Genomic DNA, 22,789 nt, shown 5'->3' with positions numbered 1-22,789 from the left:
TTGAATGCACAATTAGGACTTGAACAATTCACTGGTCGTTGGCAGTATGTTAATCACTTGCCTATATACATTCTACCATTTAACCTGGCAGAGGTCCATATGAAATTAGGTCTTATTTTTCCAGATTTATAAACAGAAGTCACTAAAGCACAGAAAGATTTAAAAGTTAAAGAGTTTTCCTGGGTTCACAGAGGTAGTTTATGATGCATGGGTAGTAAGACCTGTGTCTTTCTATTGTCAAACCTATTTCTTAGTAGATGTAGAGTTGGGTGTTTCAGTAGTCTTCTTTAAAAGAGCATTTTTTTGAGGCAGGGTCTCCCAGGCTGGAGTGCAGTGGCGCCATCTTGGCTCACCGCAACCTCCGCCTCCCGGTTCAAGGAGCTCGGATTACAGGCATGCACCATCACATCCTGCTAATTTTTTTTTTTTTTTTTTTTAATTGAGACGGAGTTTCGCTGTTGTTACCCAGACTGGAGTGCAATGGCACGATGGCTCACCACAGCCTCCGCCTCCTGGGTTCAAGTAATTCTCCCGCCTCAGCCTCCCTAGTAGCTGGGACTACAGGTGCGCACCACCATACCCAGCTAATTTTTGTATTTTTAATAGAGACAGGGTTTCACTTTCTTGATCAGGATGATCTCTATCTCTTGACCTCATGATCCACCCACCTCGGCCTGCCAAAGTACTGGGATTATAGGCGAGCCACCGCAGCCGGCCAATTTTTGTGTTCTTAGTAGAGACAGGGTTTCGCCATGTTGGCCAGGCTGGTCTCAAACTCCTGGGCTCAAGCAGTGCACCGCCTCAGCTGCCCAAAGTGCTGGGATTGTAGGCATTAGCCATCACCCAGACCTGTTTGGCTTTTAGAAGTTAACTTCAGCTGGGGGCGGTGGATCACCTGAGATCAGGAGTTCCAGACTAGCCTGATCAACGTGGAGAAACCCAGTCTCTACCAAAAAATACCAAAAAAATTAGCTAGGCATAGTGGCGTATGCCTGTAATTCCAGCTACTTGGGAGGCTGAGGTGGGAGAATCGCTTGAACCCAGGAGGCGGAGGTGTCAAGATCATACCATTACACTCCAGCCTGAGCTATAGAGAGAGACCCTGTCTTCAAAAAAAAATAAACAAATAAGTTCTCAGTCTGGGCACAGTGACTCATGCCTGTAATCCCAGTACTTTGAGAGGCCAAGGCGGCAGATCACCTGAGGTCAGGAGTTCACAACCAGCCTGGCCAACATGCCAAACCCCGTCTCTACTTAAAATATAAAACAGCTGGGCCTGGTAGCAGGGGTGCCTTATAATCCCAGCTACACAGGAGGCTGAGGCAGGAGAATCGCTTGAACTCAGGAGGCAAAGGTTGCAGTGAACCAAGATCATGCCACTGCACTTTAGCCTGGGAGACAGTGTAAGACTGTCTGGGGAAAAGAAAATAGCCGGTCATGCTGGCATGTACCTATAGTTCCAGGTAATTAGGAGGCTGAGGTAGGAGGATCACTTGAGCCAGGGAAGTTGAGGCTGCGGTGAGCTATGATTGTGCCGCTGCACTCTAGCCTGGGCAACAGAGTGAGGCCTTGTGTCCAAAAATAAAAAGGTTTTATGAATCAATTTTCTGAGTATGTCTATAAACCTATAATTATTAGACCTCTTCTCAAATAGGACACACAGTCAAATTGTGACTGTGCCAGAGGTTCTGCTTTTACTCTGTTGTCCTGAATTTGTTTTGAAACTTGTGTGCTTGAAAGCGATCTTGACTTAGTACTTAATGTATCTAATTTTTTCTTGAGAATAAATGCTTATAACCTTATTTCTTATGGGAATCCAAAAGGTTAGCACTGATTTTTGAATTCTGTTTGTTCTTTGACTTAAATAACTGCTTTTCCTCTGCACTTTTCATTTGAATTAATTCATGAACTAAATATGTACTGGATCTTAAGAACATTGAATTTGGGCTGACTCTTGATTGTGTTGGGGGTAGGTGAAGAAATAACTCGAGAAGCCAAAAAAGCGCGAAAAGTAGGTGGACTTACTGGTAGCAGTTCTGATGACAGTGGAAGTGAATCTGATGCCTCTGATAATGAAGAAAGTGACTATGACAGCTCTAAAAACATGAGCTCTGGAGATGATGATGATTTCAACCCATTTAGAGATGAGTCTAGTGAGGATGATGAAAATGGTAAGTTCATCAATATATTAAATATATACTAAAGCATGATTAATATTTTAGTGTATTTAAAAATGGGATATTAAACCTTCTTTCTATGCAGTACAAGTGATCACACAGATTCTAATCTTTCCTTGGTGGAAAGCTCCAGGCTTATCTACCTTCTGGAGGTTCTCTCATATATGTAAGAAGATAACCTCAATTTTTGTGCAGTTATTTTTAACCTGAAAACATGGATTTGTACCCCAAGTTTTATCGATGGACCAGTATAGGTGGTGATAAGTTATCAGTTATAAGTTATGCCACTGCACTTTAGCCTGGGAGACAGAGTGAGACTCTGTCTGGACAAAAAAAAGATTAGCTGGTCATGGTGGCATGTGCCTGTTGTCCCAGGTTTCAAAGGCTGCTCCCTTTAGAGAGTCTGTACTTTTTTAACAAATGATTTGACATATATCTTTCCTTAATGCTCAGATCCCTGGTTAATCAGAAAAGATCACAAGAAAAACAAAGAGAAAAAAAAGAAGAAAAGTATAGATCCAGATTCTATTCAAAGTGCCTTATTAGCATCAGGTCTTGGATCAAAACGACCCAGTTTTTCATCTACACCAGTTATCTCACCTGCTCCTAACAGTACACCAGGTATCCACCTAGAAACCTTCTTGTTGAAATACGCTTTTAAACAAAAATAAACTTTGTACTGACTTTTAACGAATGTTCTTTATCTAGCTAACAGTAACACCAACAGTAACAGTAGCCTTATAACAAGTCAGGATGCCGTGGAAAGGGCTCAACAGATGAAGAAAGACCTGCTAGATAAACTAGAGAAGTTAGCTGAAGACCTCCCCCCTAATACCCTGGATGAACTTATCGATGAACTTGGTGGCCCTGAGAATGTTGCTGAGGTAAATATGCCTGTATGTCTTCATGACATCTTTGCCATTTGAACCCCTATAAAATGAGTTGTATTTTGAGTATTATCACATAATAATCTACATTTTTTAGATCGTAGATTTCTTGTTCTACTTTAGTTGCCATCCTAGATCCAGTGAAGTGCTGCCTCCAGTATCTGAGTGTCTGTCCCAAGCCACTGTCCTGGTTACTGCACTTGTCACACAGCTTTTGTGATCGTGACCACATGTCAGCTTTTTCCAGGGACTGTGTTGTACTGTTCTGTATCCTCCAGTGCCTGGTGCAGCACGTGTGCTTTTATTTCCCAAGTGTCTTTAAGGAAAGAGGCACTGAGTCCATGCCCCACAGTCAGATACCTTCATTGTAATGACGTTGGCTCCCTCAGATGACTGGCCGCAAGGGACGGGTTGTGAGCAATGATGATGGAAGCATATCTTATGAGTCAAGATCTGAACTTGATGTGCCTGTGGAAATACTAAACATCACGGAAAAACAGCGATTTATGGATGGAGATAAGGTATGTTTTTCTGGGATGCTTCTCAGTGAAAAGAACAATGCCCATATATTGAGATTATCTTTAGAAGGGATTTTTTTTTCCTTTTAATACAAGTTCATTGAGTATTGTCATTCTGTATTCTTCAGTAATTACACATGCTGAATATTTTACCTGTTTTTATTATTTTATCATTGAATATAGTAAGTATTGGCCTGGTGCAGTGGCTCAGGGCTATAATCTCAGCACTTTGGGCTGAGGCAGATGGATCGCTTGAGGTCTGGAGTTTGAGACTAGCCTGGGCAACATGGTGAAACCCAGTCTCTGCTGATAATACAAAAAATTAGCCGAATGTGGTACTGCATGCCTGTAGTCCCAGATGCTCAGAAGGCTGAGGTAGGAGGATAGCTTGAGCCTGGGAGGTACAGGTTGCAGTGAGCTGAGATCACACTACTGCCCTCTGGCCTGGGTGACAGACCTATTATGCAAATGTTTTTAGTAATTGCACATACTCATTGAATATTTTACATGTTTTTATTACTGTATCATTGAATATAATGAGTGTTGTATATTATGCATAGAATTAGATCTGACTCTTGAGTGCTTTGGGGGCTTTTGAAATATTTAATCGTGTTATAAAAATACTGTGTTCTCTTAGTTCATCTTGGTATTGTGATATCTATTGTTAACTCTAGTGTCATTCTGATTTTGAGTCTAAAATATTTATGCTTGTCCATATTAGTAACTTTGGTTTCACTGTTTATTGCTATATCATGTTATATTAAGATGATTTACTATAAATGGCTTGTAGAGTAGACTCTCATATTCGACCGTTGCAGAGATTTTGGGTGCCTCCAGACAGTCTTACTGTGTCGCCCAGGCTGGAGTGCACTGATATGATCTCAGCTCACTGTTACCTCCACCTCTCAGGTTGAAGTGATTTTTGTGCCTCAGCCTCCTGAGTAGCTGGGACTACAGGCGCATGCCACCATGCCTAGCTGATCTTTGTATTTTTTGATAGAGAGAGGTTTCACCATATTGGCCAAGCTGGTCTTGAACTCCTGACCTCAAGTGATGCACCCACCTTGGCTTCACGAAGTGCTGGGATCATAAGCATGAGCCATCGCTCTTGCCCAGAGACTCTTGCTGTAGACTTTTTGTTTGTTTGTTTGAGACAGAGCCTCACTTTGTCCCTAAGGCTGGAATGCAGTGGCGTTATCTCGGCTCACTGCCATGATCTCAGCTCACTGCCACCTCTACCTCCTGGCTTCAAGAGATTCTTGTCCCTTAGCCACCTGAGTAAGCTAGGAATACAGGCACATATCACCACACCTGGCTAATTTTTGTACTTTTAGTAGAGACAAGATTTCCTTAATATTGGCCAGGTGGGTCTTGAACTCCTGACCTCAAGTGATCTCCCTGCCTCAGCCTCCCAAAGTGCTAGGATTACAAAAGTTCAAGACCAGCCTGGGCAACACAGTGGAACCCCACCTCTACAGGGGAAAAAAGTCATGTAATGGCAAGTGCCCAACAGTCCCAACTACTGAGGAGGCTAAGGTAGGAGGATTGCTTGAGCTTGAGAGGTGAAAGCTGTAGAGAGCTGTGATTGCACCACTGTACTCCAGCCTGTGTGACAGAGTAAGACCCTGTCTCAAAAAAAAAAAAAAAAACATATATATATATATATGTAGATACAAAAGATAATGTTACATATTTTCAAGATTGTAAGTAGAGGTATTAGTTATTTCATATAATTGCTTCACAAATCTAGGCCCATATACGCATTAGGCATTACATTAGTTGGAATTAGTTTTGGTTGTTAAATAACAGAAAATGCAAAGTCTATTAAGTATTGACTTCAATAAGATAGATGTGGCCAGGTGCAGTAGCTTACACCTGTAATCCCAGCACTTTGGGAGCTCAAGACGGGTAGATCATCAAGTCAGGAGATTGATACTGTCCTGGCTAACACAGTGAAACGCTGTCTCTACTAAAATACAAAAAATTACTCTGGCTAACACAGTGAATACTCCTTCTCTACTAAAAATACAAAAAGAATTAGTTGGGCGTGGTGGCACGTGCCTTTAGTTCCAGCTACTTGGGAGGCTGAGGCAGGAGAATTGCTTGAACCCGGGAGGCAGAGGTTGCAGTGAGTTGATATCACACCACTGCACTCCAGCCTGGGTGACACAGAGCCAGACTACGTCTCAAAAAAAAAACTGGGCAGGGCATGGTGGCTCAGGCCTATAATCCCAGCACTTTGGGAGGCCTAGGTGGGTAGATCACGAGGTCAGGAGTTTACCTACACCCTACTGGCTGGAGAATGTTCACACTTATCTGTAAGGAACACTGGGCAATAAAATTGGGAGTCTTTATTGAGAAAGGAGGGAGTAAGTGGTTTGCTAAAGAACTTCTTTCAAGACACTGGCCTGCTTGTTATGCAAAGGTGATTTTATTTCTCTTATATTTGATACAGAATATTGCTATCATCTCAGAAGCTGCCAGCTCGGGTATTTCATTACAAGCAGATAGGAGAGCTAAAAATCAAAGGCGAAGAGTTCATATGACTTTAGAATTACCTTGGAGCGCTGATAGAGCAATTCAGCAATTCGGTAAGTTCCTACACTTGAGTTTACTTAATGAATAGCTAGGAATCATTGGATCATTGGGTAAATTTATGCATATTAAAACATAGGTTTAGGCTGGGCACAGTGGTCTGTAATCCCAACACTTGGGAGGCCACTGTGGGAGGATAACTTGAGTCCAGCAGTTTGAGACCAGCCTGGGCAACATGGTGAGACCCTATTTCCACTAAAAGAAAAAAAACAGCCGGCCGGGTGCCGTGGCTCAAGCCTGTAATCCCAGCACTTTGGGAGGCCGAGGCAGGTGGATCACGAGGTCAAGAGATCGAGACCATCCTGGTCAACATGGTGAAACCCCGTCTCTACTAAAAATACAAAAAATTAGCTGGGCATGGTGGCACGTGCCTGTAATCCCAGCTACTCAGGAGGCTGAGGCAGGAGAATTGCCTGAACCCAGGAGGCGGAGGTTGAGGTGAGCCGAGATCGCACCATTGCACTCCAGCCTGGGTAACAAGAGCGAAACTCCGTCTCAAAAAAAAAAAAAAAAGAAAAAAAACAGCCGAGCGCAGTGGCTCACACCCATAATCCCAGCATTTGGGAGCTGAGGCTGGATCACTTGGGGTCATAGTTTGAGACCAGCCTGGCTAACATGGTGAAACCACGCCTCTACTTAAACTACAAAAAATTAACTGGGTGCAATGACACATGCCTGTAATCCCAGCTATTCAGGAGGCTGAGACAGGAGAATCACTTGAACCTGGCAGGTGGAGGTTGCAGTGAGCCAAGATCGGTACACTGCACTCCAACCTGGGCAACACTGAGAGACTCCATCTAAAAACAATAAAAATTAATAAATAAATGGGTGGATGGATTGAATGGAGAAGCTGGCTGGGTGTGGTGGTGTGTGCCTATAGTCCCAGCTACTCAGGAGGCTGAGGTAGGAGGATTACTTGAGTCCAGGAGAAGGTTGCCATGAGATATGATTGCATCACTGCACTCTATCCTGGGTTGTGGAGCATGATGTTCTCACAAAAAAAAAAAAAAAACTGAAACAAAAATCTATGTTTAATGTCTTTTCAATTTTTTTTTGACGCAGAGTTTCACTCTTGTTGCCTAGGCTGGAGTGCAATGGCCCATTCTCAGCTCACTGCAACCTTTGTCTCCTGGGTTCAAGCAATTCTCCTACCCCAGCCCCTCAAGTAGCTGGGATTACAGGCATGCGCCACCACATCCAGCTAATTTCTAGTAGAGACGGGGTTTCTCCATGTTGGTCAGACTGGTCTCAAACTGCTGACCTCAGGTGATCCGTTTGCCTCGGCCTCCCAAAGAACTGGGATTACAGGCATGAGCCACCGCACCCGGCCAGTGTCTTACATCTTATAACTCGAAATCTCAGATTTTGTCTTTAAGGAGTGTTAGATATACCTTATAGTATATGGTGCATTATGAATTCAATTTTTGTCTATTTGCAAGTTGTAAAAAAATACATACATGATGGTGGGAATTTGTGGGGTCCAAGAACAGGGCTCCTCATAAAACTTTAGGATGTATTAGGTCTATGTCAGTGAAGTTGCTATTTCCATATACTTTTCAAACTTCAGTAGCTTTACCAAAGGCACATAGCTCCTCCCTTCCATCTTTATGTTCTTGTGACCAGTGATTTGAAAAATGATCTGGGGAAAATCATGATACACATAAGCTGTGTATCAGCTACGTGATTAACCAAAATTGGGGTAGCAATGCTAATACTTCTATCATTGAGCAGTTTTTTTATTTTTTTGAGATGGAGTTTTGCTCTTATTACCCAGGCTGGAGTGCAATGGCGCAATCTCGGCTCACCACAACCTCCGCCTCCTGGGTTCAAGCAGTTCTCCTACCTCGGCCTCCTGAGTAGCTGGGACTACAGGCTGCGCCACCATGGCCAGCTAAGTTTTGTATTTTTAGTAGAGACAGGGTTTCACCATGTTGACCAGGATGGTCTCGATCTCTTGACCTCGTGATCCACCCGCCTCGACCTCCCAAAATGCTGGGATTATAGACGTGAGCCACCGTGCCCGGACAATTGAGCAGTTTTTATGAGGTTTAGTGTTACTCTGTATATGGATCTCTTTCAAGCCAGTGTTTTCGTCATCGTCTTTTTTTTTTTTTCCAAGACAAAGTCTTGCTTGCTCTGTCCCTCAGGGCAGAGTGCAGTGGTACAATCTTGGCTCACTGCAACCTCTGCATGTGCTCCCACGCCTGGCTAATTTTTGTATTTTTAGTAGAGATGGAGTTTCACCATGTTGGCCAGGCTGGTCTCGAACTCCTGACCTGGTGATCTGCCTGCCTTGGTCTCCCAAAGTGTTGATATTACAGGTGCGAGTCACCGTACCCGGCCCTGTTTTTGATTTTATAATTCTGTTGTGTTTTGGTAAATTTTACATTCTCTGTAAGTTTTCTTGTTTAATGGTTTCCCATTGCCAGTTTAGTGTTAAATGCCAGGAATACATCTCAGAATATTCTGTCTCTGTCCAGTGAACACAATCAGTGATCTTTAAAAACAATTTTGTTGCAGGACGAACTCACAGATCAAACCAAGTTACTGCTCCTGAATATGTCTTCCTGATTTCTGAACTGGCAGGAGAACAAAGATTTGCATCTATTGTTGCTAAAAGACTTGAGAGTTTGGTGAGTTTTGGAGTTGTGTGGCTTTGTGTAAAAGATGATCTCTGGTACCTGTTTTCTGCTAAAAGGTTACCTATGCCTTGATTGAAATTTTTGTTTTGATAGGGAGCACTTACACATGGTGATAGAAGAGCAACAGAATCTAGGGATCTGAGCAGGTTCAACTTTGACAATAAGGTACATTTCAACTTTCAGTATCTCTGATAGTGTATGGTGTCTGTAGGGAACAAAAAAAAAGTAGTTACTGTCTAAAACAAAACTGCCTCTTCTGTGGGTTTGCTTTAAAATCATGGCTCCCTGTAAGACATAGAATTTCACAAGTAAGTTAGAGCACATGTGAGTGATCAGTACAGCAATATAGTTGTCTTTTCATTGCTTTTGAAAAACAGGAATAAATGGAAATGAATTAACTGAGTTCTCAGAAGTAAAGGAAGTTATTTTTTCTCGTGTTTGTTATATGCAGAGGCATGAACTAGCAGTATAAATAAAATATACGTAACAGCCAGGCAATGTGGCTCACACCTGTAATCCCAGCACTTTGGGAAGCCAACGTGGGTGGATCACCTCAGGTCAGGAGTTTGAGACCAGCCTGGCCAACATGGTGTAATCATGTCTCTACTAAAAAAATACAAAAATTAAGTGGAGGCGTGGTGGCTCATATCTGTAATCCCAGCACTTTGGGAGGCTGAGGCAGGCAGATCACCTGGGGTCAGGAGTTCAAGACCACTCTGGTCAACATAATGAAACCCCATCTGTACGAAAAATACAAAATTAGCCAGGCATGGTGGCACCTGCCTTTACTCCCAGCTACTTGGGAGGCTGAGGCAGGAGAATCACTTCGACCCAGGAGGCAGAACTTGAAATGAGCTGAGATCGGGCCACTGCATTCCAACCTGGGAGACTCTGTCTCAAAAAAAATATACCAAAATTAGTCGGGAGTGGCCATGCTCGGTGGATCATGCCTGTAATCCCAGCACTTTGGGAGACTGAGTCAGGCAGATTACAAGGTCAAGAGATTGAGACTATCCTGGCCAACGTGGTGAAACCCTATCTCTACTAAAAACATAAAAAATTATCCCTTTGTAGTGGCACGCACCTGTACTCCCAGCTACTCAGGAGGCTGAGACTGGAGAACCTCTTGAATCCAGGAAGCAGGGGTTGCGGTGAGCCGAGATTGTGCCGTTACGCTCCAGCCTGGGCAACAATAGCGAAACTCTGTCTCCAAAAAAGAAAAAATAATAAACATGTATAAAGATAATTGAACTGATTTTTTTTTTTTGAGTCGGAGTTTTGCTCTTGTTGCCCAGGCTGGAGGGCAGTGGCTCGATCTCTGCTCACTGCAACCTCTGCCTCCTGGGTTCAAGCGATTCTCCTGCCTCAGTCTCGAGTAGCTGGGATTACAGGCATGCGACGCCTCACCCAACTGATTTTGTACTTTTAGTAGAAACCAGGTTTCTCCATGTTGATCAGGCTGGTCTCAAACTCTCGACCTCAGGTGACCCGCCCACCTCGGCCTCCCAAAGTGCTGGGATTACAGGCATGAGCTACTGTGCCCAGATGAGAATTGATTTTTGAATCTTTGGTACAATAATTGTTTTGTTTTGAGACGGAGTTTTGCTCTTGTTGCCCAGGCTAGAGTGCAGTGGTGCAATCTTGGTCAGATTGGTCTTTTTTAATAAAGACGGGGTTTCACCATGTTGGTCAGGCTGGTCTGGAACTCCCAACCTCAGGTGATTCGCCCGCCTTGGCCTCCAAAGTGCTTGGATTACAGGCATGAGCCACCACGCCCGGCCAAGGTCGGGTTGGTCTTGAACTCCTGACCTCAGGTGATCCAAAAGTGCTGGGATAACAGGCATGAGCCACCACACCCTGCCAGTAGTTTTTATAGTGTTTAGGTGGGGTCATGTGATTAAAGAGTATCCGAATGCTGAAACTGGTTAAAGGTTTGGATTTTTTTTTTTTTTTTTTTGCAGTATGGAAGAAATGCTTTAGAAATTGTCATGAAATCCATTGTGAACTTGGATTCGCCTATGGTATCACCACCTCCAGACTATCCCGGAGAATTTTTTAAAGGTAACTTAAAAATATTCATTATAATGACAAAGATATACTCAAACCTTTTCTAACAGTTCTAACATTTGCTGTCATTTTAGTTTTTTTCTTTGGACATAAATTGTATAAAACTTTCTAATTAATGGTTACTAGTACACGTAAGTGTCTTATTTTAAATAGCTTTATTAAAACAAATTTTACTCAAATGAAGGTCCTCTTACTCTTGATATAGTGAAGGCATGTTTGTCTGTTAATAGATTTAATAGAAGAAAGTCATTTTAGTACATTCAGTAAAATCACTTTGCCAAATAGGTTTTAAAATTTTATTTTAAAGTTGAAAAAGTCCCTAGGTAAATCATTTGTGAGAGTTGATTGGTGGGGATGGGAAGTTTGAATGAAACAAAATTGGCCATGAATTCACAATTGTTTAAACTGGGTGAGATAGATGTGGCTAACAGATTTTTTTTTTTTTTTTTTTTTTTTTGAGATAGTCTTGCACTATTACTTGGGCTGGAATGCAATGGTTTGATCTCAGCTCACTGCAACCTCCACCTCCTGGGTTCAAGTGATCCTCCTGCCTCAGCCTCCCAAGTAGCTGAGATTACAGGCACCCACACCACACCCAGCTAATTTTTTGAATTTTTAGTAGAGATGGGGTTTTACTATGTTGACCAGGCTGGTCTCAAACTCCTGACCTCGTGATTCACCTGCCTCAGCTGCCAAAAGTGCTGGCATTACAGGTGTGAGTCACCATGCCTGGCCGGAAATTTCCATGTTTTTTGAAAAGTATAGGATTTGTAATATAGATCTGATAATTTTTATTTTATTTTTATTTTACTGCCTAAGACTTTTTTATATTTACAGTACAAATCTTGTATATGCAATATCTGTAGAATAGATTATAATCTACCCCATAAGTGTAAGTAGTCTAGATGAATTTGGTAGTCCAGGGAAACTGAATATACTTTCTACAATTAGTAGTTGTAAGATATGGAGACAGAGTCTTCCTCTGTCGCCCAGGCTGGAGTGGTGTGAACTCAGCTCACTGCACTCTCCGAGACCAGGTTCAAAGGATTCTCCTGCCTCAGCCTCCCAAGTAGCTGGGATTGCAGGACCTGCCACCATGCCTGGATCATTTTTGTATTTTCAGTAGAGATGGGGTTTTGCCATGTTGGCCAGGCTGGTCTTGAAATCTTGGCCTCACGTGATCTGCCCACCTTAGCCTCCCACAATGCTAAGATTATATATATGAGCCACCACACCCAGATGGAGTTAGCATTATTCACTAGAAAATCCTTTTGGTATATTAGCACATACCAATATGTGTTATTAACAATTAATATTAACATACTAGTTAGGGGTGTTCATCATTACTCTTGGCTTTCTACAAAAGCAATAAAATATTGACCCTACACCTTCTCTCCTTTCGATTATAAGAGGGAAAAAGAACTGGGTGTGGTGGCTCATGCCTGTAATCCCAGCACTTTGGGAGGCTGAGATGTGAGGATTTCTTGAGCCTTGGAGGTGGAGGCTGTAGTGAGCTGCGATGGCACCACTGCATTCCAGCCTGGGTGACAGAGATCCTGTCTCAGAAAAAAAAAAAAAGAAGAAAAAAAGACTCCTTGATTTATTTCTAACTTCTTAAAATTACACATTATGGCTAGGCGCAGTGGCTCACACCTGTGACCTCAGCACTTGGAGGCTAAGGAAGGTGGATCATTTAAGCTCAGGAGATCAAGACCAGCCTGGGCAACATGGTGAAAACCCATCTCTAAAAAAATAGAAAAACGAGGCCGGGCACGGTGGCTCACGCCTGTAATCCCAGCACTTTGGGAGGCCGAGGCGGGTGGATCATGAGGTCATGAGATCAAGACCATCCTGGTCAACATGGTGAAACCCCATCTCTACTAAAAATACAAAAAAAATTAGCTGGGCATGGTGGCGCGTTCCTGTAGTCCCAGCTACTCCGGAGGCTGAGGCAGGAGAATTGCTTGAACCCAGGAGGTGGAGGTTGCGGTGAGCCAAGATCGCACCATTGCACTCCAGCCTGGGTAACAAGAGCAAAACTCCGTCTCAAAAAAAAAAAAAAGAAAGAAAAAAGAAAAACATTAGCCAGACACAGTGGTGCATACCTATAGTCCCAGCTACTCCGGAAGGTGAGGTCGGACGATCCTTGAGCCTGGGAAGCGGAGGTAATAGTGAGCCAAGATGATGCCATTGCACTCCAGCCTGAGGAACAGAATGAGATCCTATCTCAAAAAAAAAAAAAAAACGTGTGTGTATATATATATATATATATATATATATATATGTATGTATATATATAGATGACTTGTTGTAATGAAAATAATCTCACAGCTGTGCGAGGTGGCTCAAGCCTATAATCCCAGCACTTTGGGAGGCCAAGGCAGACAGATCACCTGAGGTTGGGAGTTTGAGACCAGCCTGGCCAACATGGCGAAACCCTGTCTCTACTTAAAAATACAAAAATTAGCCAGGTGTGGTGGCATGCACCTATAGTGCCAGCTACTTGGGAGGCTGAGGCAGAAGAATCACTTGAATTCAGGAGGCAGAGGTTGCAGTTGCATTGAGCTGAGATCTCACCACTGCACTCCAGCCTGGGTGACAGAGCAAGACTCTGTCTCAAAAAAGGAAAAAAGAATCTAAAAGTAGATAATGAAGAGAGTTAATAATATGGTCCCCACAATCCTTCTTCCACCCTCACTTTCCTAGGTCACAGATGACAGTGTGAACAGGGGCAGTCCTCTCCACATTTTCTCAATGTTTATCTAAAACACCAGGGGTTGGTTGTTTTTTTTTTTTAATGGCATAATATTACTTACAACATACTTTTCTCACTTAACGATACATTGCAGACATTCCTTGTCATTTGTGAGTCAAAATTGATCCTGTTCTTACAGATGTTCGACAAGGACTGATAGGAGTTGGTCTGATAAATGTAGAAGATCGCTCGGGAATTCTTACTCTCGATAAAGGTACTACTATTAACTTTGTGTAGGCATGTAACTGTTGCTATAGTACTAAAGTTCATTATGACATACGCTTTTCAGCTGAAGGGTATGCTTCATGTTTCTGAAACATTCTGGGTGATTTTGGCTATTGTAGGGTATTCATAAGAGATCCATAAATAGAGCAGCGGTTTTCAACACTGGCTGCTAATATGATGAGTTCTCAAGCTTTTAAAAATTACTGAAGAGGACTGAGCATGGTGGCCCACGCCTGTAATCCCAGCAGTTTGGGAGGCCGAGGCAGGTGGATCATGACGTCAAGAGTTTGAGACCAGCCTGGCAACATGGTGAAACCCATCTCTACTGAAAATACCAAAGAAAATTAGCCAGGCATGGTGATAGGTGCCTGTAATTCCAGCTACTCAGGAGTCTGAGGCAGAGAATTGCTTGAACCTGGGAAAGCGTAAATTGGAGTAAGCCGAGATCGTGCCGTTGTACTCCATCCTGGGCAACAAGAGGGAGACTGTGCCTTAAAAAAAATATTTACTGAAGTCAGGGATGGAACTCAGACACTGGTGGCAAAGCTCCAAACTAATTGTGCAGCTACAATTGAGAATTTGGTATTAGAGAACCAACTTTTCTTTTCTATTTTTGAGGTGGAGTTTCACTCTTGTTGCCCAGGCTGGAGTACAATGGTGAGATCTCAGCTCACCGCAACCTCCACCTCCCGGGTTCAAGTGATTTTCCTGCCTCAGCCTCCCAAGTAGCTGGGATTACAGGCATACACCACCACTCCCAATTAATTTTGTATTTTTAGTAGAGACAGGATTTCTCAGTGTTCATCAGTCTGGTCTTGAACTCTCTACCTCAGGTGATCTGTCCCCCACAGCCTCCCAAAGTGCTGGGATTATAGGGATGAGCTGTTGTGCCTGACCCCAACTTTCTTATATACCAAATTGTGTCCATACTTTGCTTTATTTTTATTTTTATTTATTTATTTTTTAAAGACGGGATTTCACTGTGTTGGTCAAGCTGGTCTTGAACTCCTGACCTCAGGTGATTCGCCCGCCTTATCCTCCAAAGTGCTTGGATTTACAGGCGTGAGCCACCACACCCGGCCCCATACTTTTCATAAATAAAGCTGAAGATGCAAAAATTCAATTTGACAAACCTTTTGAGCATGTACTGCAGTGGTGCTAATTGCTAGAGAGAGAAATGGGCAGATTATAGCCTTATTGTGAGGAAAATGCAAGAAAGACTTTTAGAAGAGAAAATGGGACTTGAACTAAGCCTAGATGAATAAAAAATTTTAAATTATTCATTTGAATGCATGAAATCATTCATCTTTTGTCATTACAGATTATAACAACATAGGAAAATTCTTAAATAGAATTTTAGGCATGGAGGTACATCAGCAGAATTCATTGTTTCAGTATTTTGCGGACACGCTTACTGCAGTTGTCCAAAATGCCAAAAAAAATGGAAGATACGATATGGGAATCTTAGGTAAGTAAGGAACATTTCGCCTCAACATCCCCAGGGAACATGTGGAATAGAGAAATTGTTTAAACATGTGTGTACTTGATAAAAATGTTCTTTTTACTACATTTGTATGTTTCTTTTTCTTGTTCAAGATCTTGGTTCTGGAGATGAAAAGGTGAGGAAAAGTGATGTTAAAAAGTTTCTGACTCCAGGATATTCAACCTCGGGCCATGTAGAATTATACACAGTAAGTTTAGAAAATGTACATGTGGAAGTGCTGTCTTCCCACAAGAGGCATTTACAGAAACGAGTTTAAATTTTGTTATTTCCTTTACAGATTAGTGTAGAGAGGGGAATGTCATGGGAAGAAGCTACTAAGATTTGGGCCGAACTGACAGGACCAGACGATGGCTTTTACTTGTCATTGCAAGTACGACTTTTCCTTTACATGCTAGCTACTCAGATACATAATGCTTCTTAATGGCCAGCATTGTAATTGTCTCTTCACTTTGTGCCTGTTTCCTGTTGTGTTTAGCTTTCTCTGTTTTGGTAATTTATCATTGTAATGGTGGGTCTGTCCATTTGTATTACATTTTCACTTAATGCATTTTAAAGGATGTTACTAGATGCAACTTTAGAAATGTTAAATTTTTTTTTTCTTGTTTCAGAATTCCATTCTTTTCACCCAGACTAGAGTGCAGTGGCGCAATCTCAGCTCACTGCAACCTCGACCTCCCTGGATCAAGCAGTCCTCAGTAGCTGAGATTGCAGGTGCCTGCCACCAGCCCAGCTTTTTTTTTTTTTTGTACTTTTAGTAGAGACTGGCTTTCACCATGTTGGCCAGGCTGATCTTGAACTCCTGACCTCAAATGATTCACCTGCCTCGGCCTCCCGAAGTGCTGGGATTACAGGCATGAGCCATTGCACCCGGCTGAATTGTTAACATTATCTTAAATTAAGCCTTTTTTCGTAAGACAAGAGACTTGCTTTAGTCTTAATAATACTTTATATCTTGAAGACTCATTTTTTAGTTAATAAAACAGCTAAGTCTTTTGGTTATGATATATGTCTCTGGACAGAACTTAGGGGTGTGTGTGCACACCCATATCTGTACATATTTGTGTACACATATATGTATATACACACACACACACACATTTACATATGGAACAGTATCTTCAGTTTTATATTGATTTACCGTATTCAAATCCAAGACTACAGAATTTTTATTTCACCAGTTCTCTAAGATATTTGGTGGTGGTGTTTTTTCTGTTTGTTTGTTTTGTTTTGTTTTTGACAGAGTCTTACTCTTTTGACCAGGCTGAAGTGCAGTGGCGGGATCTCGACTCTCTGCAACCTCCACCTCCCAGGTTCAGGTGATGCTCCTGCCTCAGTCTCCAGAGTAGCTGGGACTACAACTGCCTGCCACCACACCCAGCTAATTTTTTGTGTTTCTAGTACACAGGATTTCTTTGCCAGGCTGGTCTCGAACTCCTGACCTCAGGTGATCTGCCTACCTCAGCCTGCAAAGTGTTGGGATTACGGGCGTGAGCCACAGTGCCCAGCCAAGTCTTTTTTTTATACAAGAATCCTTGTTCTCCAGGGCACACAGGTTGATAAAATGTTATACTAGATTTCAGTATTCATGAAAATAATGTGTTTAAAAGGGCTGGGCGCGGTGGCTCACGCCTATAATCCCAGCACTTGGGGAGGCAGAGGCGGGTGGATCACAAGGTCAAGAGATCAAGACCATCCTGGTCAACATGGTGAAACCCTGTGTCTATGAAAAATACAAAAATTAGCTGGGCATGATGGCGCGCACCTGTAGGCCCAGCTACTCAGGAGGCTGAGGCAGGAGAATTGCTTGAACCCAGGAGGCGGAGGTTACGGTGAGCTGACATCGCACCATTGCACTCCAGCCTGGGTAACAAGCAAAACTCCGTCTAAAAAAAAGGGGGGGGGGGGTAAAAAAAAATTTGTTTTTTTGTTTGTTTGTTTTGAGATGGAGTCTCGCTCTATCAGCAGGCTGGAGTGCAGTGGCCCGATCCTGGCTCACTACAACTTCTGTTTTCTGGTTTCAAACAATTTTGCCTCAGCCCCCTGAGTAGCTGGGACTGCAGGTATGCACCACCACACCCCACTAATATTTTTTGTGTTTTTAGAAGAGATGGGATTTCACCATGTTGGCCAGGATGGTCTCGATCTCGACCTCGTGATCCGCCTGCCTTCGGCCTCCCAAAGTGCTGAGATTACAGGTGTGAGCTGGTGCACCTGGCCAAAACTTTTGTTTTTGTATATGCTTCTCCCATCTTAATTGTTCTGTTTCTGCATTGTCAGAGCATAGAGCAATGATGTAATGTGTTCTGCCTTTGACCTTCATTTAGTCTCACTTCTACAGGTAATTACATTTAGTGCTCATCACTCACTCCCTAGTCCTTAGGTTAATCTCTCTCTAATCATGTTGTCTCAAGCAGTGGCCTCAATCAGTTGAACTATTTTATTCATTTCTTTTTTTGTGTCTATTTTATTCATTTCTTTTTTCTGTCCCTCACTCAGCCTGTTGGGCTCAAATGTTCCTCCTGCTTCAACTTCTTTAGTAACTGGGACTAAAGGTGTGCACCACCATGCCTAGGGGCTAATTTTTTAATTTTTCTTTTGTAGAGATGGGGTCTCACTATTTTGACCAGGCTGGTTTGAAACTCTTGGCCTCAAGAGATCCTCCCACCTCAGCCTCCCAAAGTACTGGGATTAAAGATGTGAATCACACTGTGCCTGGCCCCTTTGTTTCTGTTTTACAAGGCTGAGTAATATTTCACTGGTTGTATATAATATATTTTGCTTTCTATTTACAAATATATATGGAATGACTGACTAAAAATAAGGTTCCTGGTTCTTGCTCATGTGAAGTAACTACATGTATGGTGATGCCACAGACAGGATGAAGTCATGAATGACTGGAGTCAGGAGTCTCTAAACCTGTTCTGTGAAGGCCAGATATGTATGGTTTTGTAGGCCATATGTGGTCCACCTCTGTGTTTTCCTTCCTTCCTTTTTTTTTTTTTTAACCACCTTCCTTCCTTCCTTAAACTGTACTTTAGTTTAGGAGCCCCAGGCTAGATTGATTCCACAGGTCTAAGCTGCTGATCCTTGATCCAGAGAAAAGCTCTCAAAGGATCTGGCTCCTAGTTGAGTTGGGGTTTTTTTTGGTTTTGTTTTGTTTTTTTGTAATGGGATCTTGCACTGTCACCCAGGCTGCAGTGCAGAGGCATGCATGATCACGGCTCACTGCAGCCTCAACCTCCTGGGCTCAGACAATTCCCACCTCAGCTTCAGGATGACAGGTACACTCCACCACACTTGGATAGTTGTTTTGTTTTTTGTTTTTTTTTTTTTTAATCTCTGTGTTGTTCAGGCTGACCTCAAACTCCTAGGCTCAAATGATCCTCCTACCTCGACCTCCCAAAGTGGTGGATTAATTACAGGTGTAAGCCACTGCACCTGGCTGGCTTTGGAGTTTTTGAAATACTGATTGAACTGTAGGTTCATTTGCATGTCATATAAGAAACCGTACTGATAAATATTTTGCAAAACTGTAGCGTAATATCACAACCAAGATGTTGACATTGGTAGAATTCACATATTTTACTCAGCTGTCCCCCATAGATGCAATTTTGATTGGTCCACATAGGGTTTTGTTACTGTTTTCAAGACAATCTCAAGCTCCTCCTGGGCTTGATGCACCTCTCACCTCGACCACCTGAATAGCTGGGATTACCAGCATGTACGACCACACCTGGCTCTTGGTTATGATTTTTAATTTGAAATTATTGCCAGAATATTAGTGTTGGTAGATTGTGATGAAAGTCCTGATCCCCAGCTTCCCTTACGTTGAAGGATGTGGTAATGCTGGTCCTTCATTCTCTGTATGGCAGCAGGCGGCTGGGCATGAGGAGTGGTGACCCTAGAGAGTTCATTCCTGGTCTTTGTTTGCCTTTGAGCCTCCATTGCATTAAACAGCAATACTTTTCAGTGTGTAACCTGTACTAACTTTAGGAAGACAATGCAGAATCACTTTCTACTCTTCTGTGATGATTTATAATTAACCTGACACTGTCAAGACAGAGCCCATTGTTAAATGTCTTAAACGCTATCCTCTAAGTTTGGATATTTCCCATCAGCTGATAAACAATTTTTTTTTTGAGACGGAGTCTCGCTCTGTCACCAGGCTGGAGTGCGGTGGCGTGATATTGGCTCACTGTAACCTCCGACTCCTGGGTTCAAGCGATTCTCGTGCCTCAGCTTCCCAAGTAGCAGGGTCAACAGGCGCGTGCTACCATGCCTGGCTAATTTTTGTATTTTTGGTAGATAGGGGTTTTACCGTGTTTGCCAGGATGGTCTCGATCTCTTGACTTCATGATCCACCTGCTTCAGCCTTCCAAAGTGTTTGGATTATAGGCATGAGCCACCACACCTGGCCAAAAATGTAATCTTCACCTTACCCATTGTTTTATGACTTTACAGTAATTACATAAACAATGTTTCTCAAATGCAGTGGCTCACGCCTGTAATCCCTGCACTTTGGGAGGCTGAGGTGGGTCAGGAGATGGAGACCATCCTGGCTAACACGGTGAAACCCCATTTCTTCTAAAAATACAAAAAATTAGCTGGGCATGGTGGTACGAGCCTATAGTTCCAGCTACTTGGAAGGCTGAGGCATGAGAATTGCTTGAACCCGGGAGGGGAAGGTTGCAGCTGGGGGAGGTTACAGTGAGCCGAGATTGTGCCACTGCTCTCCACCAGCCTGGGTAACCCTGTCTGTCTATATATATATAAAGTTTCAAATCGTTGGAACAAGTAAAAGACCAAGGGTCTTTAACATCCACGCAGCAGAAAATAAAATGTGTTTTTTATTATGAGAATTAATATAAAAAGTTAATAGTCCTGCAAACAATGATATATTGTGTAGAGGGCAGGAAACTCCTTTTACTTTGAAACTTTTTTCCTTCAGTTTAGCTCCAGAAATGATTGTTTAGAAGCTGATCAGTCTTCATTAAAGAAGAAAGGAACTTTCCAGTTATTTTCCCTTGTGTTAAATGGAGTTTTAAGAGTAACTCCTTCCTCTTAAAGTTTCTCTTATAAATCCAACACTAAAAAGTTAAAAATATAGGCTGGGCACGGTGGCTCACGCCTGTAATCCCAGCACTTTGGGAGGCGGAGATGGGTGGATCACGACGTCAAGAGATTGAGACCATCCTGGTCAACATGGTGAAACCCCGTCTCTACTAAAAATACAAAAAATTAGCTGGGCATGGTGGCACGTGCCTGTAATCCCAGCTACTCAAGAGGCTGAGGCAGGAGAATTACCTGAACCCAGGAGACAGAGGTTGCGGTGAGCTGAGATCCGGCATTGCACTCCAGTCTGGGTAACAAGAGCGAACCTCCGTCTCAAAAACAACAAAAAAAGTTAAAAATATATACCTGAATCCAGCATTTGTCTAATGCTTCCCTTTCTTCCATTTTTACCTCCATATGTGTGGATAATTTTTTCAACATTTTAGCTTTTTGCTGTCACACATAGCTTTGCTGTTTACAGACCACTTTATCATGTGATCTCTCACTTTGCCCTTCAACACCCTGTGAGGTAGGGAAAGACAGTACTAGGCCAGGCGTGGTGGCCTGTAATCCAAGCATTTTGGAGGTCAAGGCGGGCGGATCACCTTAGGTCAGGAGTTCAAGACCAGCCCAAACAACATGGTGAAATCCCGTATTTAAAAAATAATAACAGCCAGGCACGGTGGCTCAAGCTTGTAGCACTTTGGGAGGCTGAGGCGGGTGGATCACGAGGTCAAGAGATCGAGATTATCCTGGTCAACATGGTGAAACCCCGTCTCTACTAAAAATACAAAAAATTAGCTGGGCATGGTGGCGTGTGCCTGTAATCCCAACTACTCAGGAGGCTGAGGCAGGAGAATTGCCTGAACCCAGGAGGCGGAGGTTGCTGTGAGCCGAGATCGCGCCATTGCACTCCAGCCTGGGTAACAAGAGCGAAACTCCGTCTCAAAAAATAATAATAATAATAGACAGTACTGATGGAATAGACCCGTGCAGAGGACTGGGGCCATCCAAGGCATTCTCTTGGAGGGATGTTAATTCTATTGAAAGGACAGTAACTTTTTTTTCATTTTACTGAGAAATGTTAAATACATACAGCAGAGGTGAAATAATTTTCTATGAAGACTACCCAGATTCTACTGTTACCATTTTATTATGCTTGGTTTATCTTATCTCTCTGAGGCTGCCTGACTGGTATTCTAGGTACAGGAAACAGAAGAAGCTAATTTCAAATAGTTATCTGAAGATAACATTGGCCTTTAACCTTCATCTTTAGCCAGAATTAAGGTCCAGTAACTGCCCTTTGGATGTAGCTTTGTTAAAGTCTTTGAAACAAGTAGTTTCCATTCTTTCTTGAAGTTACTTATCCATGTACTTAGTGTTACAGTCTCAAATGATTATATTTGCTGATGTGATGGTACGAAAACATGTCTTAAAGTGTGTATTGAAAGTGTTTCTATTTTGTCATTTTTTTAAAACAGATAAGAAACAACAAGAAAACTGCTATCTTAGTTAAAGAAGTGAACCCTAAAAAGAAACTTTTCTTAGTTTATCGACCAAATACTGGGAAACAGCTCAAATTAGAAATTTATGCTGATCTAAAAAAGAAATACAAGAAGGTATTTTCTAATTTGTACATTATGTTATATAAGAATACTTATTTTGTCTGGGCACAGTGGCTCACACCTATAATCCCAGCACTTTGGGAGGCCAAGGCAGGTGGATCACCTGAGGTCAGGAGTTTGAGACCAGCCTGGCCAAAATGGCGAAACCTCGTCTCTACTAAAAATACAAAAAATAGCCAAGTGTGGTGGTACACGCCTGTAATCTCAGCTGCTTAGGAAGCTAAGGCAGGAGAATCACTTTAACCTGGGAAGCTGGGTTGCAGTAAGCCAAGATTGCACCACTGTACTCCAGCTAGGGCGACAGAGTAAGATACCATCTCAAAAAAAAAAGAAAAAAGATACTTATTTTATAATAATATGTTCAAGCTGTTTAAGATAGTTGCTCTGGACATGAAATTACTTTTTTCTTATTTGGTTACTGTTTTTTAATGAGGTCTCCTATGTTGCAGAGGCTGCATTGGTCTGGAACTCCTGGGCTGAGGCAATCATTTCACCCCGGCCTTTCAAAGTGCTGGAATTACAGGTGTCAGCCACTACAACCAGCCTGGTTTAAGGAAAATGTCAACTTTTGTTATACTAATACCACAGTCTTAATGTTATCAGCCTTCAACTTTTAAGATGTCTCCTGCTCTTTCCCAGGCTGGAGTGCAGTGGCTTGATCTTGGCTCACTGTAACCACCTCCCCAGTTTAGGTGATTCTCATCCATTGCACTCCAGCCTGGACGACAGAGCAAGACTCTGT

The 22,789-nt window shown here is 42.6% G+C and overlaps 1 protein-coding gene across 26 annotated transcripts in view; it reads left to right on the top strand.

The window, feature by feature from the left end:
* The window catches only part of SBNO1 (strawberry notch homolog 1), an 81,218-nt gene that overhangs the window by 41,026 nt on the left and 17,403 nt on the right, over positions 1-22,789 (top strand). For all 26 annotated transcript variants that reach the window (XM_054239067.2, XM_054239070.2, XM_078337637.1 and 23 more), the window contains 13 exons: positions 1,974-2,171; positions 2,631-2,798; positions 2,886-3,061; positions 3,454-3,585; positions 6,038-6,173; positions 8,698-8,810; positions 8,913-8,984; positions 10,781-10,880; positions 13,781-13,855; positions 15,188-15,334; positions 15,463-15,557; positions 15,648-15,740; positions 21,904-22,041. In XM_054239067.2, coding sequence (XP_054095042.1) covers positions 1,974-2,171; positions 2,631-2,798; positions 2,886-3,061; positions 3,454-3,585; positions 6,038-6,173; positions 8,698-8,810; positions 8,913-8,984; positions 10,781-10,880; positions 13,781-13,855; positions 15,188-15,334; positions 15,463-15,557; positions 15,648-15,740; positions 21,904-22,041 — 1,643 coding nt within the window. The remainder of the gene's footprint in view (positions 1-1,973; positions 2,172-2,630; positions 2,799-2,885; positions 3,062-3,453; positions 3,586-6,037; positions 6,174-8,697; positions 8,811-8,912; positions 8,985-10,780; positions 10,881-13,780; positions 13,856-15,187; positions 15,335-15,462; positions 15,558-15,647; positions 15,741-21,903; positions 22,042-22,789) is intronic.

The sequence above is a fragment of the Callithrix jacchus genome, chromosome 9 (assembly GCF_049354715.1).
Source record: "Callithrix jacchus isolate 240 chromosome 9, calJac240_pri, whole genome shotgun sequence".
NCBI classification, from domain to species: Eukaryota; Metazoa; Chordata; class Mammalia; order Primates; family Cebidae; genus Callithrix; species Callithrix jacchus.
This window is presented reverse-complemented; position numbering and strand designations above follow the sequence as displayed.